Raw genomic sequence first — 17,386 nt, 5'->3', positions numbered from 1 at the left:
AATTGGAAACCAGTGACCTGAAATATTTACTAATTGAGCATGCAAATTAGAAACTGACCTTTATTATGTCAGACATCCCAATAACTCTTCAACTGGTGACGCTTTTTACATGAGCCTATTTGTCCCATGTAAGAATATCTACCTCATGATAATTTGACTGGATTTCTCTGTAGGCATACTTTATTTTTGAAAGGCATGTTAAAGACATTGCAGAACTTCACCAAAACCGCTGAGATTGAAAACCAGAGACCGGGTAGATGAAGAACATAATGAAACGGCTATATTTGACGTGAACAAAAGAAGAAATAAATAAAAAAAAAGGCATCTGTTGTAGGCAATAGGGCGCCATCCAAAGACAACAAGTTTAATGTCTTTTTGCGGAACAGAGCTCCTACCTAAAAAGCGTGTTTCAGCTGGCCTTTGCTGGCCTTAGCTGCATGAAATCCCTGTAACTGGTGTGACCAGTGTGAAAACATAAAGATGTTTTAAGTGACGTTTCTTTTTGTTAGCAACGCTGTACAAAATCCGCCGTGGGGGGGGAAGAAAAAAAGAATCACCACATATTTTGTCTTTAATAAAAGAGCTCAACGGTGTCCTCACCAGTGATCAATTAAGGCCCCACCCCCCATCTGGCCCTCACGGGCCACATCTCATTAAGGAGCTATGCGCAACACAAACAGCGCGGCTCTCCCAGCGCGTTTATCTGCAGTGGCCGCACATCAAAGGCTGTGGGAACAGACGCCGCTCGGCGCGGCAGCTGCGCTCGGATCCTGTCCACGCCCTTCCTGTTTGCCGCTGGCTATTATTTTCCCCAACAGCGGCGACGATAACCAGCCTCCCCCTCCTCCCCGCTCCTGGAGCGCTGGGTCTCCGGAGAGAGGGGGGCACCGCGGCCTGCCTGCTCGCCATTGTTCTCCAGACGCGGGCCCAGTTCAGGTGCGCCGTGCGACAGGGGAAAAAACTCATTATGGTGCCGCTTCTGCGGTATTGCGGTGTGGCCAAATGAACCGCTAGTTGATGTAATTGGCTTTAATTTACCACAAATCGTTTTTCCTCGGGCATACATACGAGAACATACAAGCCTACAAGTGAAACCAAGTTACCAAGTGACCGGTTTCTCTCTTACAAACATTTGTTTCTGCATTATAAAATGTCATCGCATTGTTGTTATTATCAAGACATTATATTGCGTTGAGTTTGCAGTGAAACATTTGAGAATTCTGTTTTCATTATAATAAAAGTCCTTATTGGTCCCTAATTCAAACAAGCCACTTTTGGTATTGTTCCGTAATTTCCCAATTACTACGAAAAAAATATCATATTATTCCTTTAAATGCTAACTAAAAATAAATAATTCATATATTGTTATAATTATTTTCAAAACACTGAATTAAATGAATTACTTTAATCATCATGTCATCGGTGTCATTGAGCGACTGCTGTTAAGTTGATGGCTGTCGGCCCTGTCACGACCGATGGTGACCCCACGGTCCCCCTGCTTCCTGTGGCTGAGAGGTGAGCTGGCCTTGAGGAGGAGTAATGGAGCACCCAGCTGTCACAGGCTTCTTCGTTAGATCGTCTGAAGTGTTGCGAGGCTTACGAGGGGTCGTCTGCAGCAAGTGTTTGCCTGATCTTTTTTTTTTTTCCAGACGGGTGAAGAGAGGCCTGGACTCTCCACGCACCTCAAACCACTCACCAAAGTTAAGAGAAGGATGGCAGATGGAGTGCTTGTAGCCTAGTGGGTTAGATACTCACCTATAAACCAGAAGACCAAAGTCACAGGTTCGAGCCCCACTTTCTACCATTGCGTCCCTGAGCACGACGCTTAAGTCTGAGTGTCTCCATGTAGATTGTCCCTGTAACTACTGATTACGATACAGATTATTGTCTGTCGACCCTTCACAAATTTATTTGTGCGCTTCTGATTTGGACTTTCGGACGTAATATGCTAGCTGATACCAGTGGAAATTTCCATCTCGACGCATACAGCAGCCAAGAAACATCTTAAAAATCACCTTCTGATGCCCTGAAGACAGCCAGACAAATCTGCTACCTGGACGTGACAACTTGACGAGAGAAAGTCTCTGTCAGGTCACGTCCAACGGGAAATGTCAGAGGTCAGTATAAACAGAATTATTTTGGGGAGCCTTGCATCAAATGAGGGTAGGTTGGGAGAGGTCATTTAGATGTTACTATATAAAAATACATAATTATAAGAAAAAGACAAGAACATAAAGTCATATTTACTAGTGGGAAACTTGAATTTATGATGATTCCTGAGTTGGCATCAGGATTTTTTTTTTTTTCAGTAGTCACACTCCAAATGCTCCAACTCCTTTTCATTAAGTTAGATGAGTTGACGTAATTGCTGGGCCTTCATTTGCACTTCATGTTTGTTTTTTTGTTTTTTGAAAGACTTCATAAAACGTCATAATTAGAATGCCTGAACTGGGAAGGCAGTCAATGAAAAAAAAAAAAAACAGTAGATGCCAAATGTACATAAAAACTACTCGAAAAGGTCAATTAATTGAAAAGTCAATCTAGAATTCCCATGCAATAATCACCACAAAAACCTGATGAAAATAGAAGCCTCCTTCAGTGACTCCGTCTAGCCGAGAAGAGCGATGGTGACGCACTGAGCACTGGCTCTGTTCCTGCTCGGCCAGGCGAGAGCGGCTCATCATCACCCCAGCTAAGTGAACGTTGACGGGACCTTCCTTTAACCCCGTCTTCCCCTGAGTTTCTCCAGGCTGTTGCGGCCGGATGGTGGGACTCCTGTGAGAAGGCTGCCAGTGGGTTGTCACCACAGTCGGTTAACTTTACATGCGTCTCTCTTAATTCTTTCTCTTCCCTCTCTTCCTCTCCACCGTTTCTTGCCCTTATTTTATTTACACCAACTAACCGGTGGTGGCCGAGTGGGTATGGAAGCAAACTCATAAACGAAAGGTTGCGTGTCAAACTCCCAACCTGCTATGGTGACCCTGAGGTCCCCTTGAGCAAGGTACTGTCCCCACACACATCTGCCTGGGTGCCTTCCATGGCTGCTCACTGCTCACCAAGGGTGATGGATTAAATGCAGAGGACACATTTTGTTGTGTGTCCTGCGCTTGCTGTGTGTCACAATGACAAAATGATGTCATTCCACCCTCCCTTTCCCTTTTTTTACTTTTTAGACTTCGTCCAGGTTACAGAGTTTGCAGCAGGGGCGTGGCCCAATAGCAGGAACCGGGCGACGGCAGGCAGCCAGGCAGTTCCGCGACATGAAAACAAAGCCTGTGGCTGCGGCCGATCTCGGCGGCGGCCACTTCGGCCTGCTGCCATTGTATCTAACGTGACCTGTTTTGTGTCTGCTGCCCGTCTGCGGCCCTGCACGCTCTGTTTTCCCACCGCACCACAGACGACATGCAAGTGGCAGCGGCGGTAGCGCCGGCCACGGCGGCAGGAAAAGTGTGGCAGGTCTTCCTGCTACACATGTTTGGCCAATATTAAAAACGGGGTTGTGCTATTACACCTCATAGACTCCTGGGCACATCCTGCGGGCCTTTTGGAACAATGGGCCGCGACTTCCACCTTCATTCAGGGGCCAGAAGTTTTACTGAGATCATGTAAATATATTATTCAATGGGCTTTGGCGGTCCTCTGTTCCCGTATCCTTTTTTGGTAAGCAATACTGGCACGAACAAGAAACCAGGTAAATCATTTCAGCCACCGATGTTCGTGAACAGTTTGGACTGGTTTGGACTAGGCTAGTTAACATCACATGAAAGATCACAAGTTGCCAGATCTCAGGCTGCTCCACACAGGAATCTCCAAGCGTCTTCTGAGTGAGCATATAATTTAAGAAGTGCGATAACTACCAGCGAGAAAGATCAGACTTGGGGGTGGGGGCTCTGCAAGTTGTCATGTACACCTCCCCTCCCGTCCGAGCCTCTCTGCCCTCTTGTGAATGCGCTGAGATTCCTTCGCCACTGATCTGCGGCCGGTCGATGACAGGCATTTTCCAGGATCTGGTGGGCTCACAACAGACACCGGCTGTGCTCAAATTCCCCATACGTTCGTCAGCCGAGTGCGTGAAGAGCCCCCAAGACGTGTTGCTGATCTGAAATGCCCACCCGCGGGGGTGACTGCCTCCCAAGAGCGTCCGATAACACCGCTAACCCTGCTGTCGTCACATTCTACCCCAAGATTAGCCACTGCAGTATGTGGCGAGGGGCTGCACAGGAGGGCCTGGAGGGTCAAGCATTTGTGGTGGTGATCTTTAGCTCCCTGGCCTGATAAGGCGCTATGCCCTGTCATCCCAGCACCGGAGAGAGTCTGCATGAGTCTTGCCTTGAAATAGAAAGTGTCTGGATACAAATCATTCCAAGGCTGGTGTAAAAGAGGAAAAACATTGGCCTGATACGCTTTATATGTCCGCCAGGTAGGATAAAGGTCCTCAGAGGCGCAGCAAGCTTGTGTTCCAACATTAAGGGCAGGACTATAAAGAAAAATGAATGGCATTTCCTGACAAAGGTCTATCACATTGTGCTGTTTTTATTCCAGCTTCCACTGTTTCCAGCGTTTTAACCGTAATATATGTAATATAGCATTTGTTAGCATAAGCGGTCTGTGAGGGCCAGGTATGAAAAGTCAGTCAGTTTCCCATTCATTTCCAGACTACAAGAGAACTTCAGTGAAGCTCTCTATTGAACATTTTGGTTTTTTTTTTTACTAGGATGAGGCATAATCCAGGAACAGGAAACTGGAATTTGCCTAGATAGCTCACTAGCAATGTGCCAACAGATAAGATTCAGTAATCTCAGGTAAAATGAGGTTTGCTAATAATCACAGCATAATGCTAGTATTAACGTTATGCTAATGATAATACTAATGTTAGCATAATATTTGCATTGTATTACGAGATTAATGATGTCTATATAATCTTGATCTCTCCAAGATATTCCAAAACATTATATATTGATATGGAATATATCTAAGCTTTGGATGCTAAAAATTATTACATGATGAAAAAGACTCATTGTATGGTACTTCCATGGCAATACATGATTTAGTTTGCTATCAGAATCTTTGAATTATAGCTCCAACAATCTATCTGCATGTTTGTTAGTGAGCAGGGTCACAATATGACTACAACAGAGATATCCACTGATGCCCCATGTGCAAGGGGCATTAGGTGAAGTGAATGGAGGGAAAATGAGGAGAAAGAGGACCTTGAAGGCTCCTCCGATTTTGGACTTTGGTCATTATTTCTTCTGGCCGTCAGAAATAATTACACACCAATAATAAGGGCTGGTAGTTAGTTCTTCCTAGCAAGCAACCATTTCTTTTTTTTAATCCTGAAGACAAACGTAACGTTACAATAGCAAACTCCCCATGCACTACATCTATTGTAGGGCCATGAAAACCAGGCCCTTTTTTTATGTAAGACGACATCGATTCCTCACACTGACAGCATAGTCTCACTGATACATGATCCACCATCAGCTTTGTTCATGGCAAGGCAGTTGCCCTCTCTATCTTTGTTGTGGCTTTAGCAGGTCCTGCCTTGATAATGTTTGACTCAGAGCTCCTTCCTGGAGGCCCGGACAACCTTGTGACTCCTCAGCCAGTGAGGCTGCTGCCAGCCCAAGGAGAAGACCAACAATCTGGGCCAAACCCAGGAGGGATTGGTTGGATGTTGGTGTTTTCATTCTGAAGTCGGACGGAGGGTGGTGCGTATACAGCAGATGTGGGTGGTTGGAAAAAAAATGGTGAAAAAACCTGCGTCCTCTGATTCGGCATGTTTGTTTTACTGGTATCTCTTGAGCTGTGTGCAAAACACACGCTGTGTTTTGATATCTTACTGGTGCTCAGGGTCACACAGTAAATTATTCTGCTGGGGTGGTCATGGAATTTATCAGAAATCCCCCCATGAAATCCAGACTTTTCACATGAACAGTCAGGCCCCGTGTCTTGTTGACAGTCAAAGCTCTTGGGGTAGCTGGGGAGTTTTGGCATGTAATGGTTTTGAATGCCCAGCCCGAGCGAAGCAGGGGACCCCGTGCTCCCAAGAAAACCGTCCCCAGCAGGCTGAGTCGTCAGCGCCACGTGTGAAAGCTTATGTGTCTACCAGATCTCCACTGCATCCTGCCACCAGGGCCGTCAATTTCACAGTGGCCGGGTCACCTCATGCACAGCAGATGACTTCCTCTCTTTCAGTCTCTAATTGCTTTACCATGCAATGAGTGTTTTGTAAGTAGTGTGCTTGTATATGTCAGCGAGTGATGTGTGTGTCGGTTGGTCAGGATCAGGACCTCGAGTCTGTCTCAGGCTGCACTCAGATGAGGACATGCACATGTGTCACTTGCTGATAAAAAGTCTTTTGAGTTAACCAGTGATTTCATAATTTTGGATCTTTAAAAATAACAAAGGTCCAGGTTAATCTGGATCATCATTTGGAAAACAATCAGTCATGTTAAAATATTTTGTCTTCAAAGCATATCCAAACATGGGAATTAAGAGTGCTGAATTGCAGGGGCAGCTCGCCATGTGTAACGGATTAGTTTGCCTTTATCAGGGCACGTCATTGAGGTTTATTGGGATGCATCGCCGGGATTAACGAGTGGTGAAACTGCAAAAACGTGAAAATCCACGATTGGTGAAACGATGCGGGGTTTCGGCAGAAAAGCACCTTGGGCTGTTTCCGGCGTCCTTTGTTGCACGCAGGATGCTCATAATGGATCGTCCTGACTCCTGCCGCCTTTGATAGGTACGTGCATTCACGGGGTGACATGGCATGCACAATGCATGGGTAACAATGAGTCCCCAGTGTTTCGAACAATGGGCAGAATGTGTGTGTTCCGTGGCCACTTGGGTCTGTGGGAGAGGGACCTTTGGCTTATCCTGTCAGGAAAAACTTTGTGTCAGGGTAGGATGAGAGGTGTGTGTGTGTGTGTGTGTGTGTGTGGTTGGGGAGTGGGGGGGTGATGTGTCCTGTCACTCTCAATTCTAAGGTCATTGTTTTAACCGGTGCCAGTGTATTTATGAATGGGGTGAATGAGGGCCAGCCATAACGCTTTTTAAACTGGTCCAGGCTGGAACTAAACAAAGACGAATGCGGACGTACATGCACACCCACCCACACACGCTGTGGCCGGTGCTGAAGATTTGCGAGCTGCGAGTCGCGAGCGTCGGGCGGTCTGGACCTGGCGTTCCGGACGCGGCGGTTTGAAGCGGCATGACAGAAATACAGCGCTGCTGCTGAGAATAGCAGGAAGAGGCCTATTATTCTGGCCCATTCTCTCCAGCGTTGGCCCGTACGACGCCTGGAGTCCGTCTGCCGTGTTCTCACTTGACAGGAAATCCGACTCAATCGGCCGCCGCGCCGACTAAAAGCCAACTATTTCACTCCTGAGACGCGCGGCACTTCCTGATATAGGATGCACTTGCTTGTCTCTCGGTGACCTTAAACACTAATAAAGGCACCATAATATGACTCAAGAGTCAAGAGCCAGAGCCCACAAGCCAGAGGGCAGGCCTGCCCCCGCCCCCTTTTTTCTGGGAGGATAAACAGTGCGATGTTTGTCTCTGACAGATGGGACAATAATAAGGAAGTGTGCAAATTATTTACTTTTTGGTTTGATTGTTGCCCCAGTTTTGGCCGAGGTAATGAAAGACTTTCAGATGCGCGGAAAATAGAAAAACAAGGAAACTATTCGCAGGACCTCTGCATCGGATTTTACACCTTCGCTGGATGGTTCTAGATGAACTGGTGTATTGTCAAAGAAACTAGCCTGAAGTCGTTCTGCTCCGCATTTGGGATCACAAGGACTCCCAGTCAAGAAATGTACCACAAGGCACTTGAGAGGCAGCACAACGCGGTTCTGATTGACACTGGGAAAAGTACATGCAGATGCAAATGCACCTTCAACACTCAAAGCTAAAAATGGGACTTACAGCAGACTTTTATTTTCTGTTACGTACTAATAATCAATTTGTTTTTATCATGAGGGTATGTATATATATAATTTTTTTACAATCACCACACATTTCACTTCTCTCCACTCATCCCCCTATCCTCCATTCCTCTTTTCCATCTATTTTCTCATTCACCCCCATGCATCTTACCGAACAAAAATGCTCAAACTTTCATCCTCCCAACCACCTCGCATTTCACCCATTGAATCAATGTAACCAATTCAACCACATTTAACTGCTCCCCACTCATCTCCCTGTCCTCAGCTGCTCCTTTCATCCTTTCATTGTCCTAATTCACCCCATGCGTTTTACTGAGCAACAGTGGTCACACTTTCAACCAATCTAACCAATAAAAAAATATTTTACCTTTCTCCACTCGTCTCCCTATCCTCCACTCCTCTTGTCATCCCCCCATCCTCGAATTCACCCCCACGCATTGTACAGTAAATTTTACAGTAACACTTTCAACATTAGCATTTTTGACATTAGCATGCCAACATTAACATGCTAATTTTTTAACATGCTCTAAACATCACCTAATTTCTTGAGACACATTTTGTTAATATTCAATTAAACCCCAAATAATCTACATTTTGGACCAATTCCACAAAATTAATTCAACAATGATTCCACTCTTCCCCTTCATCCTTTCATTGTCTCGTCTTTTAACATTCCACTGCTTTCCAAGCCAAAATCAAAGTTGCTTCACAAACGTCCTTTTTCTAGATGTCCTTTATTCTTTTGTGCATTTTAATGTTTATTGTAATCATAATATGGAAAAAATGTGATGTGGTCCTACATTTGACCTCTAGATGCCATTATTTTGTGGAATATTATATAACAATAACACATTAGTGATGTGGCCTGACACCTTCAAGATTGTGCATTCAAATCCCTGCTCGAACCTTGTGTGTGTGGAGTTTGCATGCTCTCACCATGTTGGCATGGGTTTCCTCCAGGTTATCTGGTTTTCTCCAGCCATCCAAAGCCATGAACACCAGATGGACTGGCGACTCCAAATTACCCATAGGTCTGAGTGTGTTAAGTTGTGTGTGTGTGTGTGTGTGTGCCCTCATTAAAAAAGGGGGCTTTGACTTATTTTAAGGGGCATCCTATTTATAAGCCAAAATGATTCTGTACACACACATATTTATATACATATATACAGTACAGGCCAAACGTTTGGACACACCTTCTCATTCAATGTGTTTTCTTTATTTTCATGACCATTTACGTTGGTAGATTCTCACTGAAGGCATCAAAATTGCACTTGGGAAATTGCACTTGTCACGGCAGAAAGTGGACAGAAGCAGAAGGTAATAGCAGCAAAAACAGAGGTAATAGCATCACAAAAAAATAAGATAAATATGTATCTGTATATATGTACAAATTTACAATTTAAACAGTTAACAATTTAACAGAATGTGCCCAAGTGTGTGTGTTTGTCTGTGTATGTGTGGTCAGCTGCGAGGTCTTTGTTATAGAGTCTGACAGCGGTTAATATAGCCACCCTTTGCTCTGATTTCTGCTTTGCACTCTTGGCATTCTCTCGATGAGCTTCAAGAGGTCGTCACCTGAAATGGTTTTCCAACAGTCTTGAAGGAGTTCCCAGAGGTGTTTAGCACTTGTTGGCCCCTTTGCCTTCACTCTGCGGTCCAGCTCACCCCAAACCATCTCGATTGGGTTCAGGTCCGGTGACTGTGGAGGCCAGGTCTCCACTTTTTGTTAAGTACATAACTCCACATGTGTTCATTCATAGTTTTGATGCCTTCAGTGAGAATCTACCGACGTAAATGGTCATGAAAATAAAGAAAACACATTGAATGAGAGGGTGTGTCCAAACTTTTGGCCTGTACTGTATATATATTTAGTGTATTTAGTATGTACAATGCCGTTGATAGTTGCCATATGGCCAGCATTGCCTGATGACATGAAGCAGTTAACTGCAGTTAAAAAGCAGCTTGTGAGTGACTAAGGACAACCTTGTGTTAGTAGGAGGGTTTGAGATTGTGGCGGTCGCTGTTGTTTTCATTGTGTGCTGGGGACTCGGGGAGGGTAAGAACAATAAATGCATGTAATGCTGATTTTGGAATGGGTCCACCCAGTCTTTCCCAGGCTGGGCAGCCTTGGGAACCGCTGATAGCCTGGCAAGCCAGGGCCGAGCCTGGTCGCATGGCACAGTGGCACAGACGACTGCGGCACGGAGAAAGTATGTTTGGGATGAAAAGAATCCTTCCTGCTGCCTGGGAAATGAAAAACACACGTGTGCGTGCGGACCCACACACACACACACACACACACACACACACACGCTCACACAGTGCAAGCAGACACATAGAAAGACCCAAATAGTGCACACCAACACAGGACCACAGCAGGCAGTACAGCACACCCATGCACATACACAAATATGCATTAAAATTCACACACACACACACACACACACACAACACGTCCATGAAATATGCTTAAGTATATGAACGGTCCCAGGACTGGCACAGCCACCAAAAGACTTCCAGCGGCAGCTTCCAGCAGACTGGCTTCTCCACACTCTCATCAAGGAGTCTCCGCCACAGCCCGTCTTTTGTTTTTATGTTCCGCCCTACGCCCTTATCAGCAACACCCTCTTTCTCCCTTCAAAGGATGGGACACCAAAACAAACTGATAACGCAAAAGCCGGCGTGCGTTTTTATTTATTTTACCTCTTCCTTCCACTTGAATGTGGCCATTCGCGGTGGGAACGGAACCACCAATTCACCGTTCTTCATGCGCAATCATCTTAATATTTAGGATGTCACTGCCCTGCCTAGTTCAGCGGGAAAACTACGACATAAAATGTTGTAATGAAATAATAAAGCGAGCAACTCACTTGTTTCTAATTACGTCAGCTTATTTCAGTATAGAAAACGATCACCGGCACCATGACATCCTTGAAGAACCAGCATTAGCTATATAGTCGATTTAAAGATGCTCTGGAACAACAGGACCCTTTGAAGACTCTGAAGGTGGATGTATCCATCATCGTGTCTATGGTGGGGAAAGTCCATCCGAGCGAAACTGGACTGGGCCTTTTAATTACTGCGCCGTTCCCTGGGTCACACCTGGGCAGGCCAAAGCTGGGCTGGGATGAATGAGAGGGTGCTGACAGTCAGAGTTTAGATATGAGAAGCCAGGGCCCGACTGGTCATGGTGCATTTTACAGAAGCGCAGCACTGACAGCACACACACACACACACAACCAGTCAGCAGTTTTAGATTTGATAACATTCAGACTCTCTGAGATTAACTTGTAGCAAGTATAGTGATGAAAAGAAAAAATAAACTTTAATAAAATATCTTAATCTTTCTATTTTCACATTTCTTTCAGTGTAATAGTAAGTAAATGGTGCAATTGATCAAAATTAACATACAAATTGGCACAAAAGTAAGAAATAGCCTATATTTATAACAGTAATGCTTCCTGGCATAAACTGCAGCCCCATGTGATGGATGGATGGACAGCATAGTGCTTTTTTACCTTTAATTTACCTAATAAAACGCCGTTGTCTGCCAATAAAAGTTTGTCTAAGTTAAAATTAACTTGTGACACCAAAAGTTTGCCTGTGTAAACAATTTGTTTGTCGGTTTTTTTATTATATTGGTCGAATGAGCATGATCTTCACAAAACAGATGGCAGCGCTGTTGTTGCCATGTCTGCTGGTTTTACGCGGAATCGGCTTGACTTACGCATGTCGATAGAAATATTGTCAGCATGAGGTTACTGAAGAGTAGGGGCGTGTTAATCAGCAGATCAGCTGTATGCAGTCAAAAATTCTTTCAAAAATGAATGTCATGCGTTTATTTTGTTCAGTTACAGTACGTCAAAAGTACTCCGTTCAGATGTGAGTGAAGCAAAAACGTGCCCTTTGGTGACGTGTGTTGGTAAAGTTACAGTAAAAGTACATAGCCACTAGACCAACATGAGTAAAACAGCAACTCGATTATCATAAGTATGGTAAATATAACCTTTATTGTAATTTGCATATTTAAGTCCCCGAATATGTACATGAGTGTAAATGGTTGTATTTCAGTGGTTTCGGGTCTGCGGGTCACGCTCACTCACCTCCCACGCACAGACCTGGCAACACGGGGCGGCGGCGGCGGCGGCGGCGGCAGCAGCGGCGGTAGCGCCGCCGCCGCTCGGCCACGCCGGCCCCGTGTTCCCGCCCGCCTTCTCACACGACGATTGGGTTTCAGCGCGGCGCGCCGGGCTGTGGGAACGAGTCATCGCCCTGGCAGGCTGCCTGGGAGACTGCGCTGCTCTCCACCAGGGCCCGGGCGCATGACAGGGGACGTTTTGTGCGCCGAACAATGCGCGCTCTTCACTGTTGAACCCAGGAAACCGACTACAGCTGGAGGATCCGACCGGCAGGGGAGCGCGCGCGCGCGTGCGAGCGTGCGTGCGTGCGTGCGCGAGCGCGCGCTTGTTTGTCTTGTGGGCCGCGGTTTTTTTTTTGTTTTTTTTTTTGTGCACTTCATTTATCCATCACATACCTCAAATGGAGGTGTGTATCGGCAACGCTTTTATTGTTAAACGAATAATTTTAGAGTCGGACGTGAAAACTTACTTTGACTGTACATCGGACCCCAAGCCCCCATATAGGCGTGAACGGGACACGAACCTAAAAACAAATACGACCAAATCTCTGATGGCCCGGTATAAAAAAAATACAAAAAACATTCATGGTGACAATTAAAAGAAGTTATTTAATTTATTTGATCATTTTGTTTCATAACGAAAAAAAGCGATTTCGCAAAGATTAGATTAATAGGCAGATTCTAAATGAATTGCGCCACCTAATGCGTTTTTGACAAGCAATTAGTGCGCGCGTAATTAGCGCGCGGCGAACGGGGCGTGTCCCTGTCGGGCCCGGTGGGCGGCACCGACCCCGCCCCTTTCCCCCCTCCCGGTCCCGCGAGTGAGGCTCCAGCGGTCCGTGGGAACGGAGTTCAGAGGGACCTGGAAAGTCACCAGCGACGGGCACCTGCGCGCACACGCTCCATCATCCTCCTCACCCCCCACCTTCATCATCGCCATCGTCACGATGAAAAGGCCGTGCGAAGACACGAGCTCCGACAGCGACATGGATGAAACCATTGACGTGGGGAGCGAAAATAATTATTCCGGGTGAGCGACCGTCTCTCCTCGTCTCCATCTCTTATCATTCTTACATGAAACATGTATAAAAACCATTACTATATAGTAATTAAACAATTATGTTTACACGTCTATATATATATATATTTATTTGAAATATTTATGCAAAATTAAGTAAGTAGGTCCGTTAAGTCTGTTTATCCCATGGTGTGAAGCCACAATCGGTTTTACCGTTCTGTGGCGGAGCAGATTGGGAGGAAGAGTGTGTGTCGGTGTGTAAACAGTAAACTGATATCAAACACGTTGGCCTGCAGGCAAAGCAGCGGTTCATTCATACGGTGCGGCTCCCCCACCACCACCTCCCAAGTGATGGCCCGCAAGAAGAGGAGAGGGGTAAAGCGCCTCTATCGGTTTACCTGATCACGCCGCGGCCTTTAACGTGGCGGCCGGTTCACTTACTCATGTTGCGATTTCAGATCATTGAGAAGCGGCGGCGAGATCGGATTAATAACAGTTTGTCGGAGCTACGCCGGCTGGTCCCGACTGCCTTCGAGAAGCAGGTGAGGCGTCAGCTCGCCCAGTTCATTAACAAACTGTAATGTTCCTGTAATTGTTTAGGTTCATATCTCACCGGTTATTACCGACACTTGATGGAATCTGTGGTCACGTCTCTCTCTTTTTAAAATGAATTTGTATTTTTTTTTTTTACTGTGGGGCAGAACTCACACCTCTGTGTCGTACCTCAGGGCTCGGCCAAACTGGAAAAGGCAGAAATACTTCAGATGACGGTGGATCACTTAAAGATGCTCCAGGCCACCGGCGGGAAAGGTAAGGAGTTCACCGGCTTCTCGTCCGCGCACACACACACACACACACACACACACACACACACGCACGCCCCCCGCCTTGACAAGATGAAAGCAGTGGAAATCAATGCTAATGGCGGGATTGAACTCGTGGGAAAGCGCTGGCGGGACAAAAGAGGCACTTGACCCTGGGATTGTGTTTGCTTTCATAAACTGGTGGGAGGGGAGGGAGGCCGCATTCACCGCCTGCCCTGCATGGAGCGAGAGAGTGGGTGAGGGGGGGGGGGTTCCAAAGAGTGTAAAAACCAGCGCGCATGGGAGACAAAACCAAATATCCAAACGTCCCGGCAGCGGTCGTCACACGTCCGGTGGCGGGCGGGGCAGGGGGGCAGCTGCTGGCCTGGTTACTGCTGCTTGTATTTCTAGGACGGTGGCGTTCACGTCTGCGCCCTCCTCCTCCTCCCGCAGGTTATTTCGATGCCCACGCGCTGGCCATGGACTTCATGAGCATCGGCTTCAGGGAGTGCCTGACGGAGGCGGCCCGCTACCTGAGCTCGGTGGAGGGCCTGGAGTCCGGCGACCCGCTCCGCGTCCGGCTGGTGTCGCACCTGAGCAGCTGCGCGTCCCAGAGGGAGGCGGCGGCCATGACGACCTCCATGGCCCACCACGCCCAGGCCCTCCACCCACACCACTGGCTCCCCGCCGCCTTCCTGCAGCAGAACGGACTGGCGTCCCCGGAGGCGGCCCCCAGCAGGCTGTCGGAGGCGCCGCAGCGGAGCGCCGGCTTCTCGTCGCACGCCGACGCCTCGCTCAGAGCGCCCTCTACGGGCGGCGTCGCGCCCTGCGTGCCCCCCCAGCTCTCCACCTCCCTCCTGTCCCTGTCCGCCACCGTTCACGCCGCCGCCGCCGCCGCCGCCGCACAGACGTTCCCCCTCTCCTTCCCCGCGGGCTTCCCCGTCTTCACGGCGAGCATGACGGCCGCCACATCCGGCCACTCCACCCCGGCCCTCAGCCCCTCCATATCCACCACGCCTCCGTCCCAGCAGACCAAGAGCACCGGCGGCAAGCCATATCGACCGTGGGGAACCGAAGTGGGAGCCTTTTAAGTTGCCTGCAAGTGTTCTGGTGCGGCTGGAAGTCTTCCACACTTTGTAGATAAAGGAACGAAAGACATGGAACGGGGGAAAGATTCATCGTTTGGAATCTTTTTTTTTTTTTTTTAAGTGCGCCTGGAGAAGTTTTTATCTTGTGTGTCCGTGTAGACAACATCGGGGGGGAAAAAGCGAGGTTGTGCGTAGACTCCTGGAGAGTGAAAAAAAAAAAATCACGTTGTTAAATTAAAGAGGATTTAATGCAGTCGAGCAAAAAAAAAAAAAAAAAAAAAAAAAAAAAAAGGGTTTCCACGTTAGAGAGAAACTTTACATTTCACTGTTTGTTTGAGTCTTTTTTTCATCCACCCAACAAGAAAATCCACTGTTTCGGTGATTTATTCACAATTGTCTCAAATGCAAATCATTAATTGTTTTTAGGTAGATATATAATGTTAACAGGCAGATTTTTTTCTTTCACTTAGCACTAAAACTGTCTGATGTACTAAAAAAAGAAAAAAAAGCACACTTTGCACTATCCTTGTTGTGTTTTGACCAAGTTGGACAAAAAAAACCCAAAGTTTTTTTTTCCCTTTTTTTCAGCTAATCATTTGAACAAAATTTTTAATGAAACATCCATGAACTAATGGCCTGTAAATATGTACATGTTCCAGAATCTAAACTAGAGATTTTTTATATGCCGTAATATAAGACTTATATTGGTATGATCCACTTCCATCACTATTGGGCTTAGCCGTACATATATTTTTTTTTAAATGATGCGCACCAAGACTTGCAAAAAAAAAACAAAAAAACCTTTTCAGATATTTGAATGTTACTACTGTACATGTTTTTTTTTTCTTTTGTATAGATATATATACAGATATATATCTTATCCTGGCTCTGTACAATGTAAAAGTTCTCTATGCAAACAAAGCCACTCCAGATGTCACTGAGTAAAATATGACTTCTTTCTTTTTCCTTTTTTTTTTTAAACTGCGGGTAGTCGGAGTGCATCTTTCTCTCCCGCTTTCTTTTTTTTTTTCTCTGTCACCACAACAGACCAATTAAGCTAATCCTGGAATGCCATGAGGGCAGGGGGAGTTTTTGGGTTCCAAGACGCAGACATATTGTCTGCTGAAAGAAAACCATTTGCCGTTCCTCTGCGTTTGCCTGAATTATGCAAAAAAGTTGCTGTCAGCGTGCCACACAAACAAACACTATTGTAGCTGCCACTCCGGAATGTGAGGAGTCAGCCGGTTTGCAACTTTTTTTTCAACTTTTTTTTTTTTGCTTTGGCCGATCAGTCTTATTATAAACTCTTCCGCTGTACCAAGTTTATGCAATTTGTTTTTAATTCTGTGTGCATAGTTTTCATCAAAGTAAGATTTAAATGTGGCTTTGAAATCCCTTTGCTTCAAAGTTTATCTGGTGATGCCATCATTTCAATGGCACTGGGGCAGAGCCCCATGGGAAGAAATAGAGTGAGAACGTGTGCATCAAGTTTTTTTTCTTCCTTTCTTCTTTTTTATGAGGAAAAAAGTGAACACCCCCCCCCCTCTGAAAGCCAGCGTCGACCACATGAAAGCATAACAACACCGGTCACACCTCTTCAAGATGGGTCTTTACACCGCCCTAATCCACTTTCTTGATCCTAGAGGTCTGCTAGAAAGATTTACATTAGTAAATGACTGTCACACCATTAAATTCCGTAAGAAGGAAAAAAAAACGTTTCAGGATTTCCAAGTGAATGGGGATTACTGCGAAACGGCGGCTGCTGGCCACCGCCAATCATGGGAACTGTGCTCAGCCATAAATCCGTGGGTTATCTCCTTAGTCCTCCTGGTTCTCACGCCGGACCTCTTTGAAGTGGACCGTCATAAATCAAGGAGCGCACATGATCCCCAAAACATCAGACGCTCCGTGGCATGAAAACAGCTTAATGCACCTTGAATAATCATCTTTTATTATTTGTCAGTGCACAGGAAATTATTAATACCTGGGGAACAAGTTGTTATATCATTGCTACAAAAAAAAAAACGGCGGATGAAATACTTTAAAACAAAGACCAGAACATTGTGCAAATTCGCAAGATCAAATAAACTCATTTTATATTACTTATTATTTTGTTGTTACTGTGTAGAAGCTAGATGCACATCAAAAGAGGTCTCTTGCCCTTTTGATGAACTGAGAACCCTGCTGCTGAAGTTTTTTTTTTTTTTTTTTCTTGTCAGGGGTCTTTCACGGTTCAGTCCATCTCACTTACCATGACCACCACCGTATAATATACTACACAGCTTACTCTGAACATGGAGTGCAGTGGGCTTGGAAATCATCTCCATCAGTGGTAGGCTGGGCCACGCAACGCGCGCTCACACCAGTTTATGGTGAAGGGGAAA

The 17,386-nt window shown here is 46.1% G+C and overlaps 1 protein-coding gene across 2 annotated transcripts; it reads left to right on the top strand.

Annotated features, from left to right (window-relative positions):
* Window positions 1-12,962: 12,962 nt before the first annotated feature.
* On the top strand, window positions 12,963-17,108 carry hey2 (hes-related family bHLH transcription factor with YRPW motif 2). Of its 2 annotated transcripts, none has more exons than XM_028953027.1 (5): window positions 12,963-13,123; window positions 13,408-13,486; window positions 13,570-13,653; window positions 13,840-13,921; window positions 14,368-17,108. In XM_028953027.1, the coding sequence occupies exons 1-5, from the start codon at window positions 13,041-13,043 to the stop codon at window positions 15,003-15,005; spliced, it is 966 nt and encodes a 321-aa protein (XP_028808860.1). In that variant the 5' UTR covers window positions 12,963-13,040; the 3' UTR covers window positions 15,006-17,108. The 2 variants fall into 2 exon arrangements, with proteins under 2 accessions (XP_028808860.1, XP_028808859.1); XM_028953026.1 differs by having other exon boundaries at window positions 13,813-13,921.
* The last annotated feature ends 278 nt before the right edge of the window (window positions 17,109-17,386 follow it).

The sequence above is a fragment of the Denticeps clupeoides genome, chromosome 14 (genome assembly GCF_900700375.1).
Source record: "Denticeps clupeoides chromosome 14, fDenClu1.1, whole genome shotgun sequence".
Lineage (NCBI taxonomy): Eukaryota > Metazoa > Chordata > Actinopteri > Clupeiformes > Denticipitidae > Denticeps > Denticeps clupeoides.
The sequence above is the reverse complement of the archived record's forward strand: the minus strand, read 5'-3'. Positions and strand labels throughout refer to the sequence as shown.

Excerpts from the sequence above, each read along its gene's own strand:
- hey2 (XM_028953026.1), top strand. The coding sequence starts at position 13,041 with ATGAAAAGGCCGTGCGAAGACACGAGCTCCGACAGCGACATGGATGAA. Across the intron at positions 13,124-13,407 it reads AGCGAAAATAATTATTCCGG|GCAAAGCAGCGGTTCATTCA; the intron begins GTGAGCGACCGT and ends GTTGGCCTGCAG. Across the intron at positions 13,654-13,812 it reads CGACTGCCTTCGAGAAGCAG|AACTCACACCTCTGTGTCGT; the intron begins GTGAGGCGTCAG and ends ACTGTGGGGCAG.